Source organism: Cupressus sempervirens, chromosome 4 (genome assembly GCF_028749045.1).
Source record: "Cupressus sempervirens isolate cs-2001-9-10 chromosome 4, ASM2874904v1, whole genome shotgun sequence".
Lineage (NCBI taxonomy): Eukaryota > Viridiplantae > Streptophyta > Pinopsida > Cupressales > Cupressaceae > Cupressus > Cupressus sempervirens.
In genome coordinates, this window is record NC_143121.1 from 167636611 (window position 1) to 167657010 (window position 20400).

Here is a 20400-nt window from a genome sequence, read left to right on the forward strand (position 1 = left end):
ATTCTATATCAAGTATTCAATTGCTATATGTTATGTAGTGGTATAAAATTGACATCAACATTATTTGGTGCTAGGACGGCTAAATTGAAGTTCATTCAAGAAGAAAGCTAGAAAATTTGAGCATTGGTGATGCGCAAACCCTCCATCATCGCCATCAACATTATTTGGCACTAGGAGGGCCAATAGTTTTTCTTTTTGAGGACTTGTTGATATTTAGCTATGATGAAGGATGGTGCTTCCTAGATCAAATCAACCTAAAGCAACTTGGGGAATGCTTCAAGATCATATTGTAGCCACTTTGTGCTCAATTGCTTGGGAGGAAAGTGAGAATACAAGAGTATATCTGCACACCATTGACGTATTGAATCAAGAGGAAAGGAAAGCACGAGCTATTGAAAGGAGATATCAGAAAGGGTTGGAACTTCAAAGAGAACTAGAAAGGAAGCTTGAAAGAGAATGGAAAGCATGAAGACAAGCTCAGGCCGCTCTTGAGGAAAAATTCAAATTAGGAAAATCAATCAGGTCTGAACAGTAATCAAGCTGGATAGAGGAATTGGTTCTTTCTCCCCCGAAAGGTTTGAGCAATTACAATTAGATAAGAAGCAAAGGTTACTAAGATCTACACCACACAAAGAAGATTTAGTTGAGTTGCAATTTCACAGGAAAGGAAGGAATCATTGGGTAGCTAATACTTCAAGTTTGGCTAGCTCCTCAAGTAGTCCGGTTCAAGTTTCAAAGGTTTCAAGCATACAAAATCTAGTGAGTCAGCTAGTTCAAGCTCAAGTCAATCAAGTAACAATGGCTCAACCACTATGGATTCAAAACAATGCCTTACCCATCTCGTTTCAACAATATCATGACTTACCAAAGAATTCAATAGGATTCTGCTCCAAGTTCTTTGTTAATGGCCCAACTATACAGCAGAGGAGCATATCAAAGTATTTGAAGATGCATTGTGCAACAGAAGGATTCAACATGAGAATGTAGCGTGTAGGCTTTTCCCTTACTCATTGGGGGATGAACCTTATTATTGGTTCGTCAATCTACCAGTGTCATCTATAGCAAGGTGGGTTCATCTAAAAGAATCATTTAACTGAAACTTGGCATGCCCTCTACACCATTGGAGTTATATAGGATGTTTGTGGACATTAGGAGACATGATAAAAAATCAATAAGTTCCTTCAACAATCATTTCCACAAGGCTTACACGAGATCGCAAGCCCCTTACACAATGCAAGGGGCGGGTGCTTTGGAAGCATATTACAATGCCTTAGACAGTCAAACAACTATGTTTACAAGGATGGCGAATCCCACTCCCACAATGTTGAATTAAGCCAATGCTAAAGCAATTGAAATAGGGAAGCAATTGGGCCAACAAGGAATGGAACCCCCAAGTGCTAGGTATTCGAACAATCCAGTTCCACAACTTATATACTAGGTACCTACAAATCAACTTGTGATACATCGAGGACCTCCATTGTCTTAAGCACCACCACCAATGCCAATTTATCTACAAAGTGCAAGTTCATCCACGAGAATGTAACAAGAAAAAGGATGAAATGAAGGAATTGATTGAGCAAGTCAAAAAGCTGTCTACAGAAGTTACTTATTTGAGAAATCAAAACAGTCAACTCCAAGCTTTCCAAAGGAACAATCAAAGAGGTAATCAAGGAAATAATTATCAAAATCAAGGTCGAAGTTATCAAGAAGGATATCAAAGAAATAATCAAGAGGGTGGATACCACAAGAACTATCAGGACAAAGACTATCAAAGAAACAACCAAGGTGGCAGTTATCAAAGGAACAATCAAAATAACAATCATCAAGGTAGTAGCTAGTCACAACATCAAGGATACAACAATCAGTCTAACCAAAAGAGCACATGGAACACAGGCCCAAACAATGGAAATGTGGTGTCGCCACTTCATAATCAAGCCTCAATGGATAGTAGGCTTGTGGACAGAATATTTCTACCTAAGTCTGCCATATCTAAATATTGCAAATTCCATGAGACTGATCAACATTCGGAGTTAGGATGTATTGAGTTCAAGAGGGCATCTAACCCGTTTTAGAACGTAGTAGATGAGTCAATCAATCAAAAAGACATTAAGCTCAGAAGGTATGAAATTGTCCCTTCCTCAGGATATGATCAATGCTTGACTTTTGAGGAGATTTCATTTCCACCAGAATTTGAAGCATATGAAGAACACCAAGATTTCCTCCCGAGTCAGCCAACAAGCCAGTTAGCAAGGTAATAGATCAAAATGGGTATAGTAATGGGTCACATTTTTCTTTCCCACCTTTGGGTGACATTGTTCTAGTTCAAGGAACATGTGGGAACCAAACGTTTCAACAACCGGCTAGCAATGCAAGGTTTTACCAAAGAAACAATAAGAGGAATGATGGACCTTTCACATCCTCCATACCTCCAAACAATTTCAATAAGTCTCCACATCCCAATGAAAGTAATGTACCAAATCCTTCAAGGGATGCACCTCAATACAAAACAATGGAAGTGGACAACAAAACAATTAGGATGTTAAAGGATCATGGAGTGTCAAATCAACCCAAGAAGCAAGTAGAGGAAGAATAGGGAACAATTTCGTGAATAATGATGAGTTGAAAAGATTAGGATAGAGTGTAATAGAGAAGATGAAGAAGATCAAAATAAAAATCAGTCTCCCTTTGTTTGAATTGTTGAAGGTAACGGAAATTAGAGATACATTCCTTAACAGATCGAAAGAAAACAAAACACAAGGGTCTCACACTCAATGCACAACAACAGATACTCAAGGGAGGCCTCCTCCTAACCAAGTACATGTGATCGAAGACATTCCAGGTGGGAACACAACAAATTTATCTCTAGAGATTTCATATGGTGAGATAGAGAACTCTACACAAGAGATTGCATATGGCAACATTAGTAATTTCAACAGACAACCAAAGCCTCAACTAGTTTATGTGGCTCAAGGATCAACGCCGGTGGAACAACAAACTCAAAGGAGTCAAGACTCGGTAAATAATAAGGAAACAGTGAAGGTAAAAGTAGTAGTTCAACCAACAGATTTTGGAGTGAAGCCGAAGCAAGTACATAAGACACCAGTGGTATATTATCAAGGGAAAGATGAACCCGCCCCATTCTTGCTCTCAGTAAGGATATTTGGGAAGCTTCTTCATAATTGTTTGATAGATTCAGGAGCTTCAAGTAATGTCATGCCTTTGATTATTTGTAGAAAGTTGGGAATCACGCCTTTGGAATCAAACAGAAGGGTCACCCAATTGGATAAGATAGAAGTACCGATGGTAGGTGAGCTACACAACATACACATGCATTTGGTATCTGATCCAAGGATGGAACACATGATAGATATTTCAGTGGTAGATATGGCTGATACCTATGGTTTGATCCTAGGTAGGGATTGGGCCAGAAGTTTAAATCGATACATGGCAACTGACTTTTCTCACATGTGGCTCCAATGGAGAGGACTTGCCAACCAAATCAAAATGAATAGCAACCCAAGGTTGAGATTGACACTATTAGGCCCTTAAGTAGTTCACCCAGTTGCTCTCATTGTACAGTCGACACAGATGGGGACAATGGATAACCAGTAGAGGGAGATTCATACTAAGGAGAATATGAAGAATACAGTCCTTGAGGAGGCAAAAAAATTGCTTGAAGGGATGGTTTCTTCCCCTATGGCAGAAGTTAATGAAGATCCAATGGAAATACAAACTCACAAAATGAGAGCATAGAACCCCTTGGTACATTCTCATTTACAGCTGAGGCAGAATTATTTCTTACCAAGTTATAGGCGACGGAGCATTCCACCAAAGAGATCGTGCAATAGGCTAGGTCTCAAAATATTGAACTTGTCTAGAAGGCAATGGAATCATTGGCTGCATTTATGCAGAAGGGATTGCCACATGGACTGGGAACTATTCCAAAAGGGTGGATATACTCAGGAGAAGTTGGTAGCTGCATGGGTGACAAGGTACACTATTCTTTCCACTCCGGATCAAACACCTCTCATGGAGACATTTGGAGATATGGAAGTTGCTTTTCACTGGACATATTTGTAACTCTAGAGAGGAAAAATTTTGGCTAAAGAATGGGCAATCGAACGAACTAGGCTTGAGAAAAAGTGGAAGGCCGAGAAAGTTATGATAGAGGAGACCTAGAGTATGGAAAAGACTGAATTGGAAAGAAGAGTCACCACAAAAGAAACAAAAAAGATGGATGCCCTGAGGATTCTACAAGGAGTTTGAGAAAAATAGAAGACAGTTGAACGTGACCTGCAATGGCTTTGGGGAGGCCCGAGTCCAGGGATGTCTTCACAACCCTCTTCTTAAAAGTCAAGTTTTTCTGTGTTAGTGTGTGCAGTAGTCAGCTGGAGAACGACTTCCTTTTTTGGGGGGATAGATGTAGTAGAGAATAAAGTAATATTGTACTTAGCACTTGTTAAAGCTTAAGCAGGTTGGGTAGTTAGGAGGTGAGGGAATGCGTCAGTTGGTTTTCCCAACTGACCGACCCTTTTATAAGTACATGGAATATTATCAATGTACTCATGATGTTTTGGTATGAATAAAGTAAATCATTTCCTCACCAATTGGTATTGTGGTATTAAGGTACATTCTATGTTTCGCTTTGTATGCATATCTTTATTATTCTGTGAACTTGAGTAGTATTTCCATTCTACAATGTGTCCCCATGTTACTATGATATATATATATATATATATATATATATATATATATATATATATATATATATACATGTATGTACATATATATATACACATATAGATGTATATACATGTATATGTATATATATACATATACATGTATATACATGTATATGTGTATATATATGTATGTATGTATGTATGTATGACTTATAATTGTGATATTGTGATCAACAAAGGATATCAAACAAAGTTTTGTTCAATCTACATATACATCTACAAAACAGTGAATAAAATTAAAATTCCTATTGCATATAAATCTGATCAAACTTTAACAAAAGGGGGATGTTGGCAATTAGTCCAATAGAACCTCGCTCTAACACCAATTTGTAAACACACTCCAAATGCTAAGGAGGGGGTGAATTAGTATAAGAAAAACCTCCAACAAATAATTGCCATAGGAAATAGTATGCAAGTAAAGAACAGAACCAACAACACAAGAACACCAAGATTTATATGTGGAAAACCCAAACTGGGAAAAAACATGATTAGCACTTGCCCACAAATATAATTCACTTAAGTATGTAATTTGATGGCAAAGATTAAGAGCCCACTGTTCTGAACAAGCAAGTAGAGGCTCACTGCCAATATAATAATGAATATAGATAAGAAGGCTCACTGTTAATGCAGTAACATACAATAACAAACTCAAGTATCCAAGACTCATTGTCTTAAAGTACATACAACTCTTCAAGGTAGATAAAGATAGACTTTCTTTATAATGCAGCTGATTTATAAAACACTATCCAGTCTAGCAGTAAATTGTTACCGCCTCTCCTTCTCTGCCACTATCACCGAGCTCTGCTGATTATTGAACTACTTTGCACACTTCACTTGCTTTTCTCCTCACACTTACATTTTGCCAAAGAACTAACAATCCTTATATTCATGAAGGTCAGCCAAGCAAAAAAATATTACAAATAAGTTTCATATCGGATGTCAAAAGCATCTGAACCAAGGGCCCCAACTGATAAGAGATAAACATTAATTACATAGGCCCTATATAGCATGAACCCATCTGGATAAGAGATCAGCATTAAGTATAAGACCTGGACCTAAATTTGACACTTCAACAATCAGTAAATATAACACCCAAACCTAAACCTGAAAGCATGATCCATCCCAAGGGAAAGATGTACCAAGAACATGCTACTAACATCGCAATGTCAGATCTCCAATCATCAGAATAACTACCAAGATAATTCAAAGATGTACAAGCAAACTGCCAATTTGCCAGTTGTAACCACACCTCCACACGCTATGGAGAGTTCCACACACCACATTGGAAGCCATGTCAACACACTACATCAGAAGACATGTCAACATGCCACATAGAAAGTTGTCGAAACATATCTTCACATCAAAACAACAATTGAAAAGATCTACAACACTAGATGACAGTCCTGGAACACCAGGAACACATTCTTGATCACAAGAGAATGCCACAACCAAGACCAAAACTTGAATCCATATGTATGACAAGCAACACATCAACCCTGATTTCCTAAACAAAAAACCCTCCGGAAAGTACAAATAACTGCAATTGTAAAACTGCTAACTGCTCTACAACACAATACCACTGCCACAGAACAATAGACATCCAGACTGTACAGACTTCCAAATATAAGAGGATAACACAAAGGCATTGTGAAACACCGTCTTCCCATGATCATAGAATACATACTTGTCTTCCAATATTCTAAACCATACAAGATACATACTTTTTTTCCATTGCTCTAAAACCGTACAAGATACATATCGTCTTCCATTGCTTTGAAACCATACAAGATATAATATTATCTTCAACAACACCATAGAATCAATACGCATACCCACAACTCCAAGAACATCATACTTCTGGAACACACAGATTGAGCAAACACAAACTCAAATTCCTCCAAAACAACATGCAATTTTATGTTTGACATCAATGATAACTGACAACCAATCATATATTTCCAACACCTTTGGAGTCCAAAAAGGGATGAGGTAAGACAATAAAAATAAAATAAATAGAGAAGAAAAGTAATCTTTCATAGTGTTGGTGTAAATACATATTTACTATTTACACTTTACTTAAGTTTACTTAGGTTAATGCATTATTTTATTATTTATTTGGTGAGACACTTAGGAGTTTGCGTACTTTTATGAGTTGTGTTGACAACACAGAAGTAAGCAACTCTAATTCAACACATGGTGTCTACAACATTGGAGTTTGCATAATTAACTGAATTGTCATATAGACAACACAGTTATTCACACTCCTAATTTAGCACATGGTGTCTACAACATTATTTTGCATGCTACACCTTTGTAGGCTAATCCTCTCATCATCACACTTACTTCTATGTTTAATGGAGGATAACCCATATTTGGTGGACATGTGCCTAGTTGTATGATTTATCATGTTGCTGACTCCTATGCATTCTAAAAGCATTCCAGAGGCCTTTATATACAGGCACTCCCAGTGTACTTTCACATTGAATCGAATACATATCGATATTCTAATAATACTCTTTCTGGTCTACTGTTGTGCCAGTGCTTGAGTTCTTTGATCTTGGGTGAATTTTTCCCTAAGGCAAATTCTTACACATAGCAATGTTGGACAACTGCTTGCTAGAACACATGATTAACTAAACAAGTGCATTACAGAAGAATTGGAATTGCAATCCTATCAGAAAAAATCTAGATGAAACATTTTCAACAATTATCATATGTTGATGTCAATATAGTTTGCAAAATTTGCAAGTACTCTCCAAGATGCCAAGTACTCTTTGTTTGGGCAAGTTTTTGTAAGTTCAACTCTTGTGTTTTAACAAATGGAAAACAAGTGGGTAATAAAAGTGTCAAAGCAGGGATATTTTCACTTGCTTTTGCTATAAAACCATGTGATTCTCTATGAGATGTTAATTTGTAATTTAATATATTTTGTAATTGAATTATATTAAAATAATGTTTCTTTAAAAAAATTATTTCTAATACTTTCTAAGTTGTTGAGTTTTTGCCTAGTTGAAATTTTTGGGCTAGCCCAATACTCGAGTCTGAGTCTTCTTACTATGGATATCAATGATATATGCATAAAGAATCTCTTTATGGTCAAATAGGCTGGCATGATGCTTCGAATACTATATTATAGAACTGTGAACTACAAAGATTTAAAATGTTGACAATGCTATCATATCCCCTTTATGAAATAGGATTTAATAATAAATAAATACAATAAAATTATAATATACAAGTAAAACTAAAATATAAATTAATAAAATTAAAATATATCATAATTAAATTTAGCTAAGCTAATGAAGGGTCGAAAGGCATGATATGAAAAGTGGCAACTCCCTCAAACGCAAGATAATAAAAGTGAGGAGAACTTCATTTGAAAGGGGGAGAAGGAAGTGTAAAGAGGTGGTGTGAAGAAAGGAAGAATTAATAGGACAGAAAAGAAATAAGAAGAAGATAAGAAGTGGCTCCTTCAAATGGAAAAATGTTATGGAGGATTGTGGCTTGTCAAAAAGGTGGTAATTTTGAAGGTTTGTGATTCTTTCAAAGATGGACAATTATGAAGGGCTCTGACTCTTTCAAAGGGCATTAAATATGAAGGGTTGTGAATCATGACTCATCCAAATATGTTAATAATAGAAGATTATGACCTTTGCAAAGGGCAGACATGATGAAGAAGTGTGACCCTACCACACATTGGAAGATATAAAAGGGAGAATATTTCATTTCAGGACATCCAAGGGAGAGCAATTTGGGAAATAATATATTATTCTCAAAGGCAACAATGAAAGTAGTGACCTGATTCTAATGAAGGGTAGTGACCGATTCACCAATAGAGGAGATATCATCCAGGCAAAAAAGGAGCAACAATAAACAACTGTTATTCAGATTTTGAGAAAAGACTGAACACAAGAATTCCATTTGATAAAGGAGATTGATTTGAGAGATCAACCTGATATGAGAAATTGGACATCAGACATTTATGGTATATACAGCTTATGTCATTTTTATTCGAGTAGGAATTACATCTCTAACTACATTTTTGCACCTGTTTCATTTTGGATTTGTGAATTTTTGGAAAAACATATATAAGGTGATCCTGAAAGGGAAAATGACAAATAATCAGGAAGATGACAGAATAACACTTATTTGCACTGATTCCTCAACAAGACTTACATGCAACAAAGTACACCAAATGTTGCCCATCCTTTTGTATTATCACTTCTTATTGCTTGCCTATATTCTGCAAAGGAACAATCTTATTAGAACCATTCATAAAACCTTTTACTCGCAGTAACAAAACATCAAGTATCCATAAGTACATAGACTGACATGCTAATAACCACATTCCCATAACAGGTACAAATAACCTAGAAAAGTGCTCTTTATATTTGATCCAGTTCAGCTTGCAACAGATTACATATTCATATTTCTCAGATTGCAACCAACTAGGAATAATGATCATATTCTACTGAGTAAATTGTGGAAGCTAATGAACGGTAGTTTCTTGCATTTCTACTTTTATATGGAAAATTCTAGTGGATTCCAAATACATTAGGTACTTAGAAAATCAGACCACATAATTTTCCCAGGAAGAAATGAACTGGAGGATAGCCTTCTATTGGAACAGTGATGTTCACAGCATATGGAGTATCTTGAGCTTTCTCGCCTGTAAATTTGAAATATTTTAGTCCAAGAAGAAAAGAATCTTCTTTATACAGAATGCAAGTTAGCACTATTTAGCAACATCATTTGTCATTCCATACATCGCCAAATAATATCTAAACTTGTTGGAGATAAAGTTGTTGGACGATCCCCTGTCAAAGCAGAGCCCGACATCTTGATCTCAAGGCCATTCTCTGGGATGACCTGCAACAGAAAAATAAATTTATTGGAAAACAATAATTTCTTTAATCTCAGTCGATGATTACTTATAAATATGCATGTATGTATTTATAGATATAACTTGAATTTTTCGTTTAAATAACTGAAATATTACCACATAAGTCGGCTTGCTCACAAGTTTGGAGAGAGAAGCAATTGCTGTAAAATAGAGGGATACTTTTGTTTCTTCTGTTCCAAAGCTGCAGTAACATCAGTATTCTATGAGCCAACAAATAATCAAATTTTAAAATGACCTGACAAAAGAACACATTAGTTGTTAAGGATTTAATTATAGCCCATGTTTCATTCATGTCTTAGAAAGTCTAGTCAGCTAAGTATTAGTTAGCCTAGCTGTAAAATTAACAAGCCTTTTTATTTAAGTTTTTAGGGTTCCGGTAAGTCTTAAAGCCATAGTTTGTATTTACATAATCTCTATTTCATATCCGTTCCAAGAACAAAAATTTAAAGGTCTTATACGATGCTGAACCTCAGACCCCACAAATTTATGGATGGGTTCTGATATTTTATTCATGGCTTAATATTTGGAAGTAACAAATCATTGCAATATTATAACCTGGGGTCAAATTTCTCTACATTCTGCTATAGTTTTTCCGTAATGCAGCATATATGAATTGGTGTTACAGGACTCGTGGGGACTTGCCTAGTCTCAGAAAGTCTTTAGATGAGCTAAGGCAAAAGAGTCCCAGGGACTTGGGACTTGAGTCTGAGGAAAGTCTGCAAGCCTCGCCAGACTTGGAGAGTCCTGCTGCCAGGTCTTTACTGTGCAGCTGGGTCTAAAATCCAATAAAAAAACATTTGTCACTCAACAAAAATACTTGGAGTTATGTTTATCCTAAAAAGCCCTTCATTTTATTTTCAAACACAAGGAGAAAAAACTACCTTCTGACTGAAAGTTGGGTTATTGGAGAGAAAGCCGGCAGGTTGATTGAGGACAAAACAGTGATTGGAGATCCTTTGGGCAGATTAGTTGCTGTCATTGACCTATCTAGAGGAGCTTTAGAAGAGTTTGAGGGAAGTCACTATTGGTTTGGAGCTGCACAGGTAAGCTGGTATTTTTTGTTATTTTTTATTTTCAAATTTACTGTTCTACATTTATTTATTTTATTTTATATCAGGTTAATGGAAAAACAGAAAACCCTAGCTATTATATAATCAAACCCTGGCCAGTTTTTTTCTCCCTTAATGTTTTACCTGCATACATCAATTTTCCATAGTTCTAAGAAAAAATGTGTAAATGCTATTTTTTCATTTAAAATTCATTGCAGCTTACTATGCATTTATAAATTCATCCAAATATTAATGTCTACCCCCAGTTAGAAAAGATCCTTTTTGAAAACATGCCATCCCCAGAACAAAAAATGAAGGGCCAATGGTTGTGATAGGCATTTTGGTATTACCATATTCTAATTCTTAGTAAACAAAAATCATATTATGCCGCAGTTCTGTGTGCATTGAAGGGAAAAGCTATAAGGTTCTTTTTACAGGGAGAGTTACAAATATGATAGATCTGCAATAGCAGTGTTCAGGTTTCGTCTAAGACATTAAACAACTAGTACCTATTTTTACTAGATGGGATCATCTATTATATAATATGACAGATATTTATCCTTGGAGAAACAATGCCCATGTGAATTGTTTAGCTCTTCATTTTATGAGCATTGACCATACAATGGTTTAAATTTGTTGTAATGTCCTCTTTTTGGAAATAGGATTTAATACTAAACAATATTAGAATTATAATTTAAAAGAATAAAATCAAACATAACTAATATTCAGTTAAGGTTAAATGAATAATTAAAAGGCATGAGATGAAAAGTTGTCTCTGTCAAACATGAGATATGAAAGAGAGAAGATGACTTGTGTAATGTCCCTTCAAATTTAGCTTAGTCCTTGAACTCTATCCTTAGCGATACATTGTAAAATTGTAAGCAACTTGTTTTTATCAACGACTTGTGTGGCAATCTGTAGTATGGTGTAGATGTTTGCATGTGATATGATCAATGTATCTGAAATTAACATCCTTAATTCAATGAATCTATTCAATGGAAGAATTAATTAATGCAAACATTTGATCAGACTACAGCAGATTGTATTATTAAACTATATTCTGAATATGAGTATTTGTTCTCAATTCAATGGGTCTATAGAATGATGACAATATAGTTGCCTTGGAAGAGACTTCCTTGGATAACCAATCACGATCAATATATTTGTGTACTCAGTATGCTTGAGATATTCGTCTTCGGGTTACTTTGACTGTCCAATGGATATGTTATTTGTATCTTCTTCCTCCTTATATTATAGCAAGTGAGACTGAATACTTATGCTGCTACATGGATTAGTAGTTTGTTTACTGACTGTATGTTTTCCAAGACCGACTGAACCCTTGATTGCTCACTGTAATATAAAGGTGTTGAATGGATAATAGCATTCCATTTCTGGTATGCCAATCCTCTATCCCACTCCCAAACTGATTTGTATTCCTTCCTGATTTAATCCAACCCATTGCTATAACTGTTAGATTTATTTATTTATTTTGCCGCAAGGTATTCCAATTACCCTCCATCTTCATAGGCACACGATAACAGTTCATGTAATGCATTTACGTGAGTCTTTCCTTAGCTTTGGTCATCACACCTTTTAAGAGTTTTAATAACGGTCATCACTAATGACATGGAGTCCCACAGTTGCTTTTATACCGATTACTGATCACCTTTGTATTTGAATACTCTGCCAGAAGAAAGAGGTATCTAAGTATATGTGAATTCCTATCCATTCATATCCCCTTTTAATATTCAATGATTTCCAGGTCTCACTTTTCTTCCGGTTGCCCTCACTGTTCCCAATCTCCATCCAGAATTTCTATTCTCAAAATACATGTCTACATCCATGTTGTCTGTATTTTTCTTGTATCTTTGATTGGGAATATGCTTGTTTTGTTCTGTGCAAGGACCTTGTTTACGTTTTGCAACCCACTTGTATTTATTCAATCCTCTTCCTCCTTACAACAAGAAACAAGATAACATAAGAGCTAAATGAGCATGTCAAACTTGATATCTATAGATAGTATATTACCTCTACATGGACTAACCCTCATGGTGGCTTACGACCAAGGATGGCCTTCTATGCAAAGCACTTTCTAGAGATCAGTGATGAGATTATTGTTCGTCCTAGTTACCTTTCTCGATAGTGGTGTCATGCACTGCGTATCTCTCTGGGGTCTTTCAGAGTTGGTTCTCACCGTCTTCATGCTCAAACCAATCATCATATTGACAGAGGTGAATGCATTTGTTAGTTGTGTAATCTAGCTAAGGTCAAGACAAAGACTCATTTTATTTTTTGTTGCCCTATCTTTTATGAGATCAGAGGGAGATTCTATTATTTGTTTCGGGATTGTTCTTCTCTTTCAACCTTCTTCAGTTATTGTGACCAGCAGTGTCTAGCGCTTTATCTTCAGGAGGCCACTCTGCTCCATAATAGTACTTTATAGTCACTACTCCCTCATCGGCATACCTTTGATCAGCTTATTACTACCTTTTCACACCCTTATCTCCTTTACGAGCTGTGAAAAGGTTGTCTAGTTTTACCAGTTCTACTGGCCATTCTAGATTTGTCAGACCCCACAGAGGTTTTTTATGTCACCAACACTCTTCCACAAGTACACAGAGACAGTTTAGGGCTCTTCTTTTCTCAGTCTTATCCTTCTATGACTGATTTCTTTTTACCTAGAAAGAACTCCCTAGTCTTTCCTTGGCTTCTCTCTTCTTGCTTTGTGTTGTTTGTTTTTCTCAGACACCGTTTGGTGCTCCTGTTGCTATCAGTTGTATGTTTGTAAACTCTCAATGCCATAGAACTTTTGTGGTCTTTTGTTGGACATTTATAATTTTATCTTATCTTATATTATCTTCAATTATTCTAGCTGTGTACAGCATGTTCCTTTACTACCATGTGACTTCTGCCTGCATGGATAAATCTTCCCCCTTTTGTTCCCCAGGATAAACTTATATGTATTTGTGTCACTATGATGAGTCACGACTCTACCTGTGCAACGAATTTAGTTTTAGTTCCTTTAATTTGTATTTGTTATTATTTGCTCTTACTATACTTTGATATGAACATTTTATATATATTAAAATTATAATATTTATACATCTTTCTTTCTTTTGATGAATAGTGACCTTTTCTATTAATAAAATATACTCAGTTTACAATTCACAACAAAGGCGCTGGGGGATACAAGATCACCCCGCGAAAGAGTTCAGAAAGTCGAAGTCGGACTAAAAACACAGCCGCAGCCAGAATCAGAAACTATTCATCAAAACAAAAACATATAAGGAAACCTCAAGCTGCCAAAGCAATGCCAGCCGAGGTGGTGGATCATTTTTATCTTGAAAACCCCAATCATCTTTAGGATTGGGGGGCAGGCAGGGAACAGTCCAACCATCATCAACAGCAGCAGCAACAGTGGTAGCCTCCGCATCTTTAACATCTGGCCACAGAGGAGAAATCGCTAGGTCCAGGCGAGGCCACTTCCTCGAGTGCACATGATGAGAACCAGGAGGAGGAGTTGGGGACCAACCAGTACCACCACGGGTTGGGGAAGCTGAGCGGTGCCTCCATCCTCCATCACCACCACTGGGAGAGTGGCGGCGAGAAGCCTGGGAGCGTGGGTTGTGCAAGTGGCGAGCGAAGGAATGGCACCAAGGACGGCGACCACAAGGCGTCAAGGTCTCCGTTGAGGCATCAGGAGGAACTCTAGCGATAGTACAAGGAGCGTTGCCCCTATGATTGAGCAGCTCCTGCAGGTGAGCAACTTTGAGTGCAACTTTATTAGCTTGCACTTAAATCTACATAATTACATTATTACAAATGCATGCCTTAGTATACATAGCAATGTTAACATCCAAAACACTGTGTGTGAAAAGAATAGCATTCCTATCTTTCCACAGAGAAAACAGGATCTCCAGCCTAAAGGTATGCCAAATCTGGTTGAACTTTCGAGCAAATCGGGGAGAGTCACCCAGTAAAATCATATGCCAAGAGAAAGACTCGGGTCTGAATGGCTTGAAAAAATCATGAATCTAGTGCCAATAATTCTGAGCACGCTTGCAGAACCAAAAAATATGAAAGAAAGACTCTGGTTGTCCACAAAAGGGGCATCTAGGGTTAGGAACCCCAATGTGTTTGAGCCGAGGCCCTAGAGGAAGACCTTGGAAGGCCAGGCACCAAGCAAAATGCGCAATCTTGGGTTCAGTTATAATATTCCATATGGTGTCAAAGCGTTTTCTCCATTGAGAAAGAGAAGATTGCAAATGCCATCTGTGGTTTACCGTATCCACCATGGGAAGATGAGGCGAAAGCCATCTGTAACCCAAACTTAGCTTGTAATTAGAAAAAGGAGTGGCAGGAAACCACCTCCAATCAAGCCACCAAGGGCGAATAGACTGAATCCCCACTTTATGAACTAAGTGAACATGGAAGAAAGCAAAAGGTCAAAAGTTTGCCAGTCTGAATGGACAAGGCAGTACTGTACTTGCATATCTTCCCAGGTCCTAAAACTCATGGTGACCCGTGAAAAGAGGTCCTTAGGAGTTCCGATGCCGTGTTTGAAAAAACACGGAGCACTGGCCCCTTGAGTCTTGAGGAGGGGAGTACCCTAAATGGAAAGCAAGGGAGACCACCATATGTTATGCTAATTCAAGGAAAGGCCATTGCGGAATTCATCTCCAGCCCATCGAAGCCAAGGCTTAACAGCCTCCCAAGCTTTCCAGATGCTCTTGATGATGAAGGAGCCCTGAATGACCACGGGCTCACGCATAATGAGAAGGGTTTGGAAACCAATCCCCTTCCAAGCAAACCTGTTAACAGGGAAGTCGGAAGAAATGCAGTGCTGAACCAGAATCTTCCAAGCTTTGTCTCCTGAGAGAGCCCTAATAATCCATTTTGCACAAAGAACAAGGCCTTGTCTCCGAGTGGAAAGCAAGCCAAGACCACCAGACTCTTTTGGGAGACAACAGAAATCCCAGGCCACTCTATGAAAGCCATGGTGATTAGAACCAGAGGCCCAAAGAAAATCCCTGAGCAATCTTTCCAGCGTCATGTAAGAAGCTTTGGATGGAGCCCAGCAAGAGGAGTAATACACATGAGTGGCCACAAGAATCTTAGAGCAGATCTAGAATTTTCCCACGAGGGAGAGCGGCTTTATGATCCAATAGTCGAGCTTTTTGCTAATCTTAGCCAGCACAGCATTCCAAAGTTCCACAGGCAATGCCTGGAACGCAAAAGGAATGCCAAGAAAGCGGAAGATTTCTCCGTGAGCAACCCATTTCCATTCAAACTGGCCGAGCCAAGGTGGAGCTAGTACAAAGGACTAGCGGAAGCAGAGCATTTTATGCCATTGAATGGCAGAACCAGAAGCTTGACAAAAGGTGTCTAGGCAACTTAAAGCATTATGTTTACCGTATGGATTAATCAAGCAACGCACACAGGAAATAGACACGAACACCGAACAGCAACAGCAGAACTCTTATTATTATTCGCATATACCAACAGTACATTATGCTCCGATGATAAGATCGGATATGATGATTACAATGCTTCCCAAAGGGGTTATAAATACTTTCCAACGAACCTTCCCAAAGGTATCGGTTGGCCAGGTACATTATACTCGCCACAAACTGTTTTACCCGTCGGCTACATAACAAAACTTCTACCGAAGGGACTCGTCGGCCGATGCACAATTTCCACCGACGACATCATCCCCCCCAAAAAGAAAAGTCGTCCCCTGACGACTAGCAAAATTAGGAGACAACCCACAAGCAAGAAAAAAGAAAAACTAGAGAGGAGGGTTCCCAGAAGATTATTGATGACGACGCAACTCATACACCTGGTCAGTCCGGATGCGCAGATCTGTCTGAATCTGTGAATTAACTTCTACGGCCTCCTTCAGTAGAAGTGTAGCATCCATAGCCTGTCTCTTGGCCAACTGTAACTCATGCTCTGCTGTATCTTTATCCCAGATAGCTGCGTCCTTCTCCTGTACCACTGCTGCCATATCCTTCACGAGTTTTGCCCGTTCTGCTGCCCATGCTGCCTACTTGTCGGCCAAATCAGTGGCTAACTTTTCTGTTGCCTCTTTTTCAATTGCTAGAGATCTCTGAGCTGCAACACTGTCTGCTGCCCTATCCGCCTCCGCACGCTGCCGCGCATAGTATGTTGTCGGTAGAAATTGTGCATCGGCCGACAAGTCCCTTCGGTAGAAGTTTTGTTATGTAGCCGACGGGTAAAACAGTTTGTGGCGAGTATAATGTACCTGGCCGACCGATACCTTCGGGAAGGTTCGTTGGAAAGTATTTATAACCCCTTCGGGAAGCATTGTAATCATCATATCAAATCTTATCATCGGAGCATAATGTACTGTTGGTATATGCGAATAATAATAAGAGTTCTGTTGTTGTTGTTCGGTGTTCGTGTCTATTTCCTGTGTGCGTTGCTTGATTAATCCATACGGTAAACATTTGGCGCTGTTGCCGAGGATCGAACCCGGGTCACTCGCGTGACAGGCGGGAATACTCACCACTATACTACAAAACAATTAGCACAGTCCAAACTTGTGGAAGGCAGAAGCATGGCAGGTACAGGTAATTTGAATGAAGGCTCCAGCAGTGGCAAGGAGAAGTGCAAGACCATAGCACCTGCAACAGCTGAAGTCACACCACAGAGTATACAATTTGAGGGATTAAATGGAATGGATTGCCGGAAATGGTGGCATGAAACCCCTGATGACCATCCAGTCAAAGCAAGCATCAGAAGAGCACAGGCTGAATGGGCCATTCAGATGCCGGTTTTTTGCATTAGAGAGTATGAAGGGTATCTGCGTACCATGATTGAAACATATGGCAGAGCCTCTCGCAGAAGCACATTTCAGTATCTGGGACGGAACTTAGTGGTATCATTCAAAGCAGCAGATTTCACACGGGTTTTTGGCATTCCAGGGCAACAGGGCAGGAAGATTCAGCCGAAGAAAATTCCAAAGGATGGAAAACTATTTTTAGTCAAATTAGTGTGTGGAGATTTGACTGAAGCTGAACAGGCGGCATTAGCCGAGACATCAAAGGGGAGGGGTTTAAAGAAAACCGACATTCTGGAAGGGCCATGGCGGTGTCTGATGGACTTAGTCAAAAGCAGGCTCACGGGATCCTCTAGGGCATCGGATATCACATTTCCGCAGGTGTCCATGATGAACGGCATAATGACTGCGAAAGTGTATGATTGGGCGTCTGTGCTGGCTGAACGAATGCATGAATTCATGGCTCTCCAGCACAAGACTTTCTATATGCCTCATTACGCCATTGGTCTATTCTTGGATGTTGTAGCACGGGTGATTCCAACAGAGGAGATTGAGGCACAGCCTGGACCACTGGCTCCAGGAGAACCTCCGATCATGCAATGGAAGCACTTGGACACAATCTCTGGGCAGAAGGGTTCAGCAGGTCAAAAGAGGCCCCAGATGGACATGGCAGATGATACTGACAGCGGCCGACAGGAGACATCTTCTGAGCAGGATAGTGTGGAGGAAGAAGAAGGCGAGGGCGAGGATAATGAGGTGGTTCAGATTGTCACGGCTACCCCCTTGCTATTTTCGCGTACTACGGTTCCTATGACTTCCGAGTTGTTACCCCGAGGCTTACACGTGGCTCAAATTCTAGGATTTGGGCAGACTCGGCGACCGATATTGATGACTGGAGGATCCCACCAGGCAGTCACACTAGCCGCACCATGGCAACATGGGGTACGACCTCCTCCTATCCGGCCGGGGGTAGGATTTACGGTCGGCTTTGCCCACTTGGCCGCACCTGTTGACCAAGAGACTTCTACAGCTCCTGAAGCACTTCCGGTAGCAGCACCCGTGGCGTCTGCCATAAGTCAGCCAACAGCAGTTGTTACAGTAACACAGTCAGCAGAAGCTCAAGCACTTCTAGTAGACAACGTACCAGACGAAGGAGTGCAAGAGTGTACGGACCCAGCGCAACCAGAGGTCATGGATAGAGCCAGTATTTTTCTGAGGTAGCAGTTCCGACTCATCCCTGACGAGCGTGGCCCGTCCATTCAGTCCCCCAGCTATTCAGGAGTAGCACCTGTACCAGAGCCTCAATCTCAGGAGGAGGGAATGCCACATGCCGTGATTGCGCTAGCAACAGAGGAGGCGGCACCGGATGTGGGCATGGCTCCCGCTGATGAGGAGGACAATAGTGATCCCGAATGGTCACTCGAGGACTTCGCCAAGGAGGATTACGGATCAGATGAGGACAGGTGCAGGGACTACCTCAGGACTATGAAGTCCGCATTAAAGAAAGGGCATGATGTGGCGATTCAGGCTCTCACTCGGCGAAGGGAGTGGCATTTGATTCGTGCGTATATTCGTGGGATTTTTCCTAAGCGATTTCAAACTTGCTTTGTTGATAGAGGGTGGCCCACAGTTGAGACACCAGAAATGTTGGCAGATTGGGCCACTGAGCCGAAGTTGGGACCGAGTGACACTCCAATGATGAAGTTGGCACATGAGATCATCGAACTGTATAAAGAAGTTTACTATGTCGTCGGTAGAAATTGTGCATCGGCCGTCGAGTCCCTTCGGTAGAAGTTTTGTTATGTAGCCGACGGGTAAAACAGTTTGTGGCTAGTATAATGTACCTGGCCAACCGATACCTTCGGGAAGGTTCGTTGGAAAGTATTTATAACCCCTTCGGGAAGCATTGTAATCATCATATCAGATCTTATCATCGGAGCATAATGTACTATTGGTATATGCGAATAATAATAAGAGTTTTGTTGTTGCTGTTCGGTGTTCGTGTCTATTTCCTGTGTGCGTTGCTTGATTAATCCATACTGTAAACACATTATTGATGTTTTCTTCATCCTCTAAAAGAGTGAGAAAAGAATCATCAGCAAAGTGTCCATTGACTAATTAGGAGGGTGATTCAGGCAAGGAAATGCCACAAACCAATCCAGAGGACACAAAATGTGCAAGTAAATATCCAAAACCTTCCGCAGCAAGAACATAAAGCGCATGAGCTAGCGGACAACCTTGTCTAATGGAACAAAAAAGTCCAAAAGCCTCTGATTGTGAATTGTTGATGGTAATGCAAGCGTTAGCATCCCCAAAGAGCATCTCCACAAACTGGAGGAAGTTGGGGCCAAAACCCAGAGCCTGGAGCATAGCCAAGATGAAGGGCCATTCCATGTGATCATAGGCTTTAGCAAAATCTATCTTTAAAAAGATGGCCTTCTGATTGGACTTGCGAGCCCATTCCATTCCCTCCCAGACATCAATGATGTCAAGAATATATCTGAACTTGATGAATCCAGTTTGCTTTTGTCGCACAATTAAGGGCAACATGTGCCTGATTTTAAGAGAGAGTGCCTTGGCAATGATCTTATATGACACATTCAGAAGGGTAATGGGTCTCCAATTACATATATCCTTTGGATCACCAGCTTTAGGTATGAATTTGATATTTCCTTTGTTTATAATGGCTCCTAAGCTTTTAGAGTGATAGGCTTCAAGATAAACTTTGTGCAGATCAGGACCTATATGCTCCCAAAGGTGTTTGTAAAATTCACAAGGGAACCCATCACACCTAGGGGACTTGTCATCCGCCATGGAGTAGACCGCCTCTTTAAGGTCTCGGAAGGAAAGAAGTTGCTCACAGAAAGCACGTTGCTTAACTGCTAGATGGTTTGGAGTAACAGA

At 39.5% G+C, this 20400-nt stretch overlaps 1 protein-coding gene across 3 annotated transcripts in view; it reads right to left on the reverse strand.

Annotated features, from left to right (window-relative positions):
* Window positions 1–20400, reverse strand: part of LOC149560512 (G-protein coupled receptor) — a 209227-nt gene that overhangs the window by 34465 nt on the left and 154362 nt on the right. For all 3 annotated transcript variants that reach the window (XM_089824706.1, XM_089824707.1, XM_089824709.1), the window contains 4 exons: window positions 9742–9826; window positions 9509–9611; window positions 9319–9411; window positions 8919–8985 (listed from right to left, as the gene is read on the reverse strand). In XM_089824706.1, the coding sequence (XP_089680832.1) occupies window positions 8919–8985; window positions 9319–9411; window positions 9509–9611; window positions 9742–9826 (348 nt within the window). The remainder of the gene's footprint in view (window positions 1–8918; window positions 8986–9318; window positions 9412–9508; window positions 9612–9741; window positions 9827–20400) is intronic.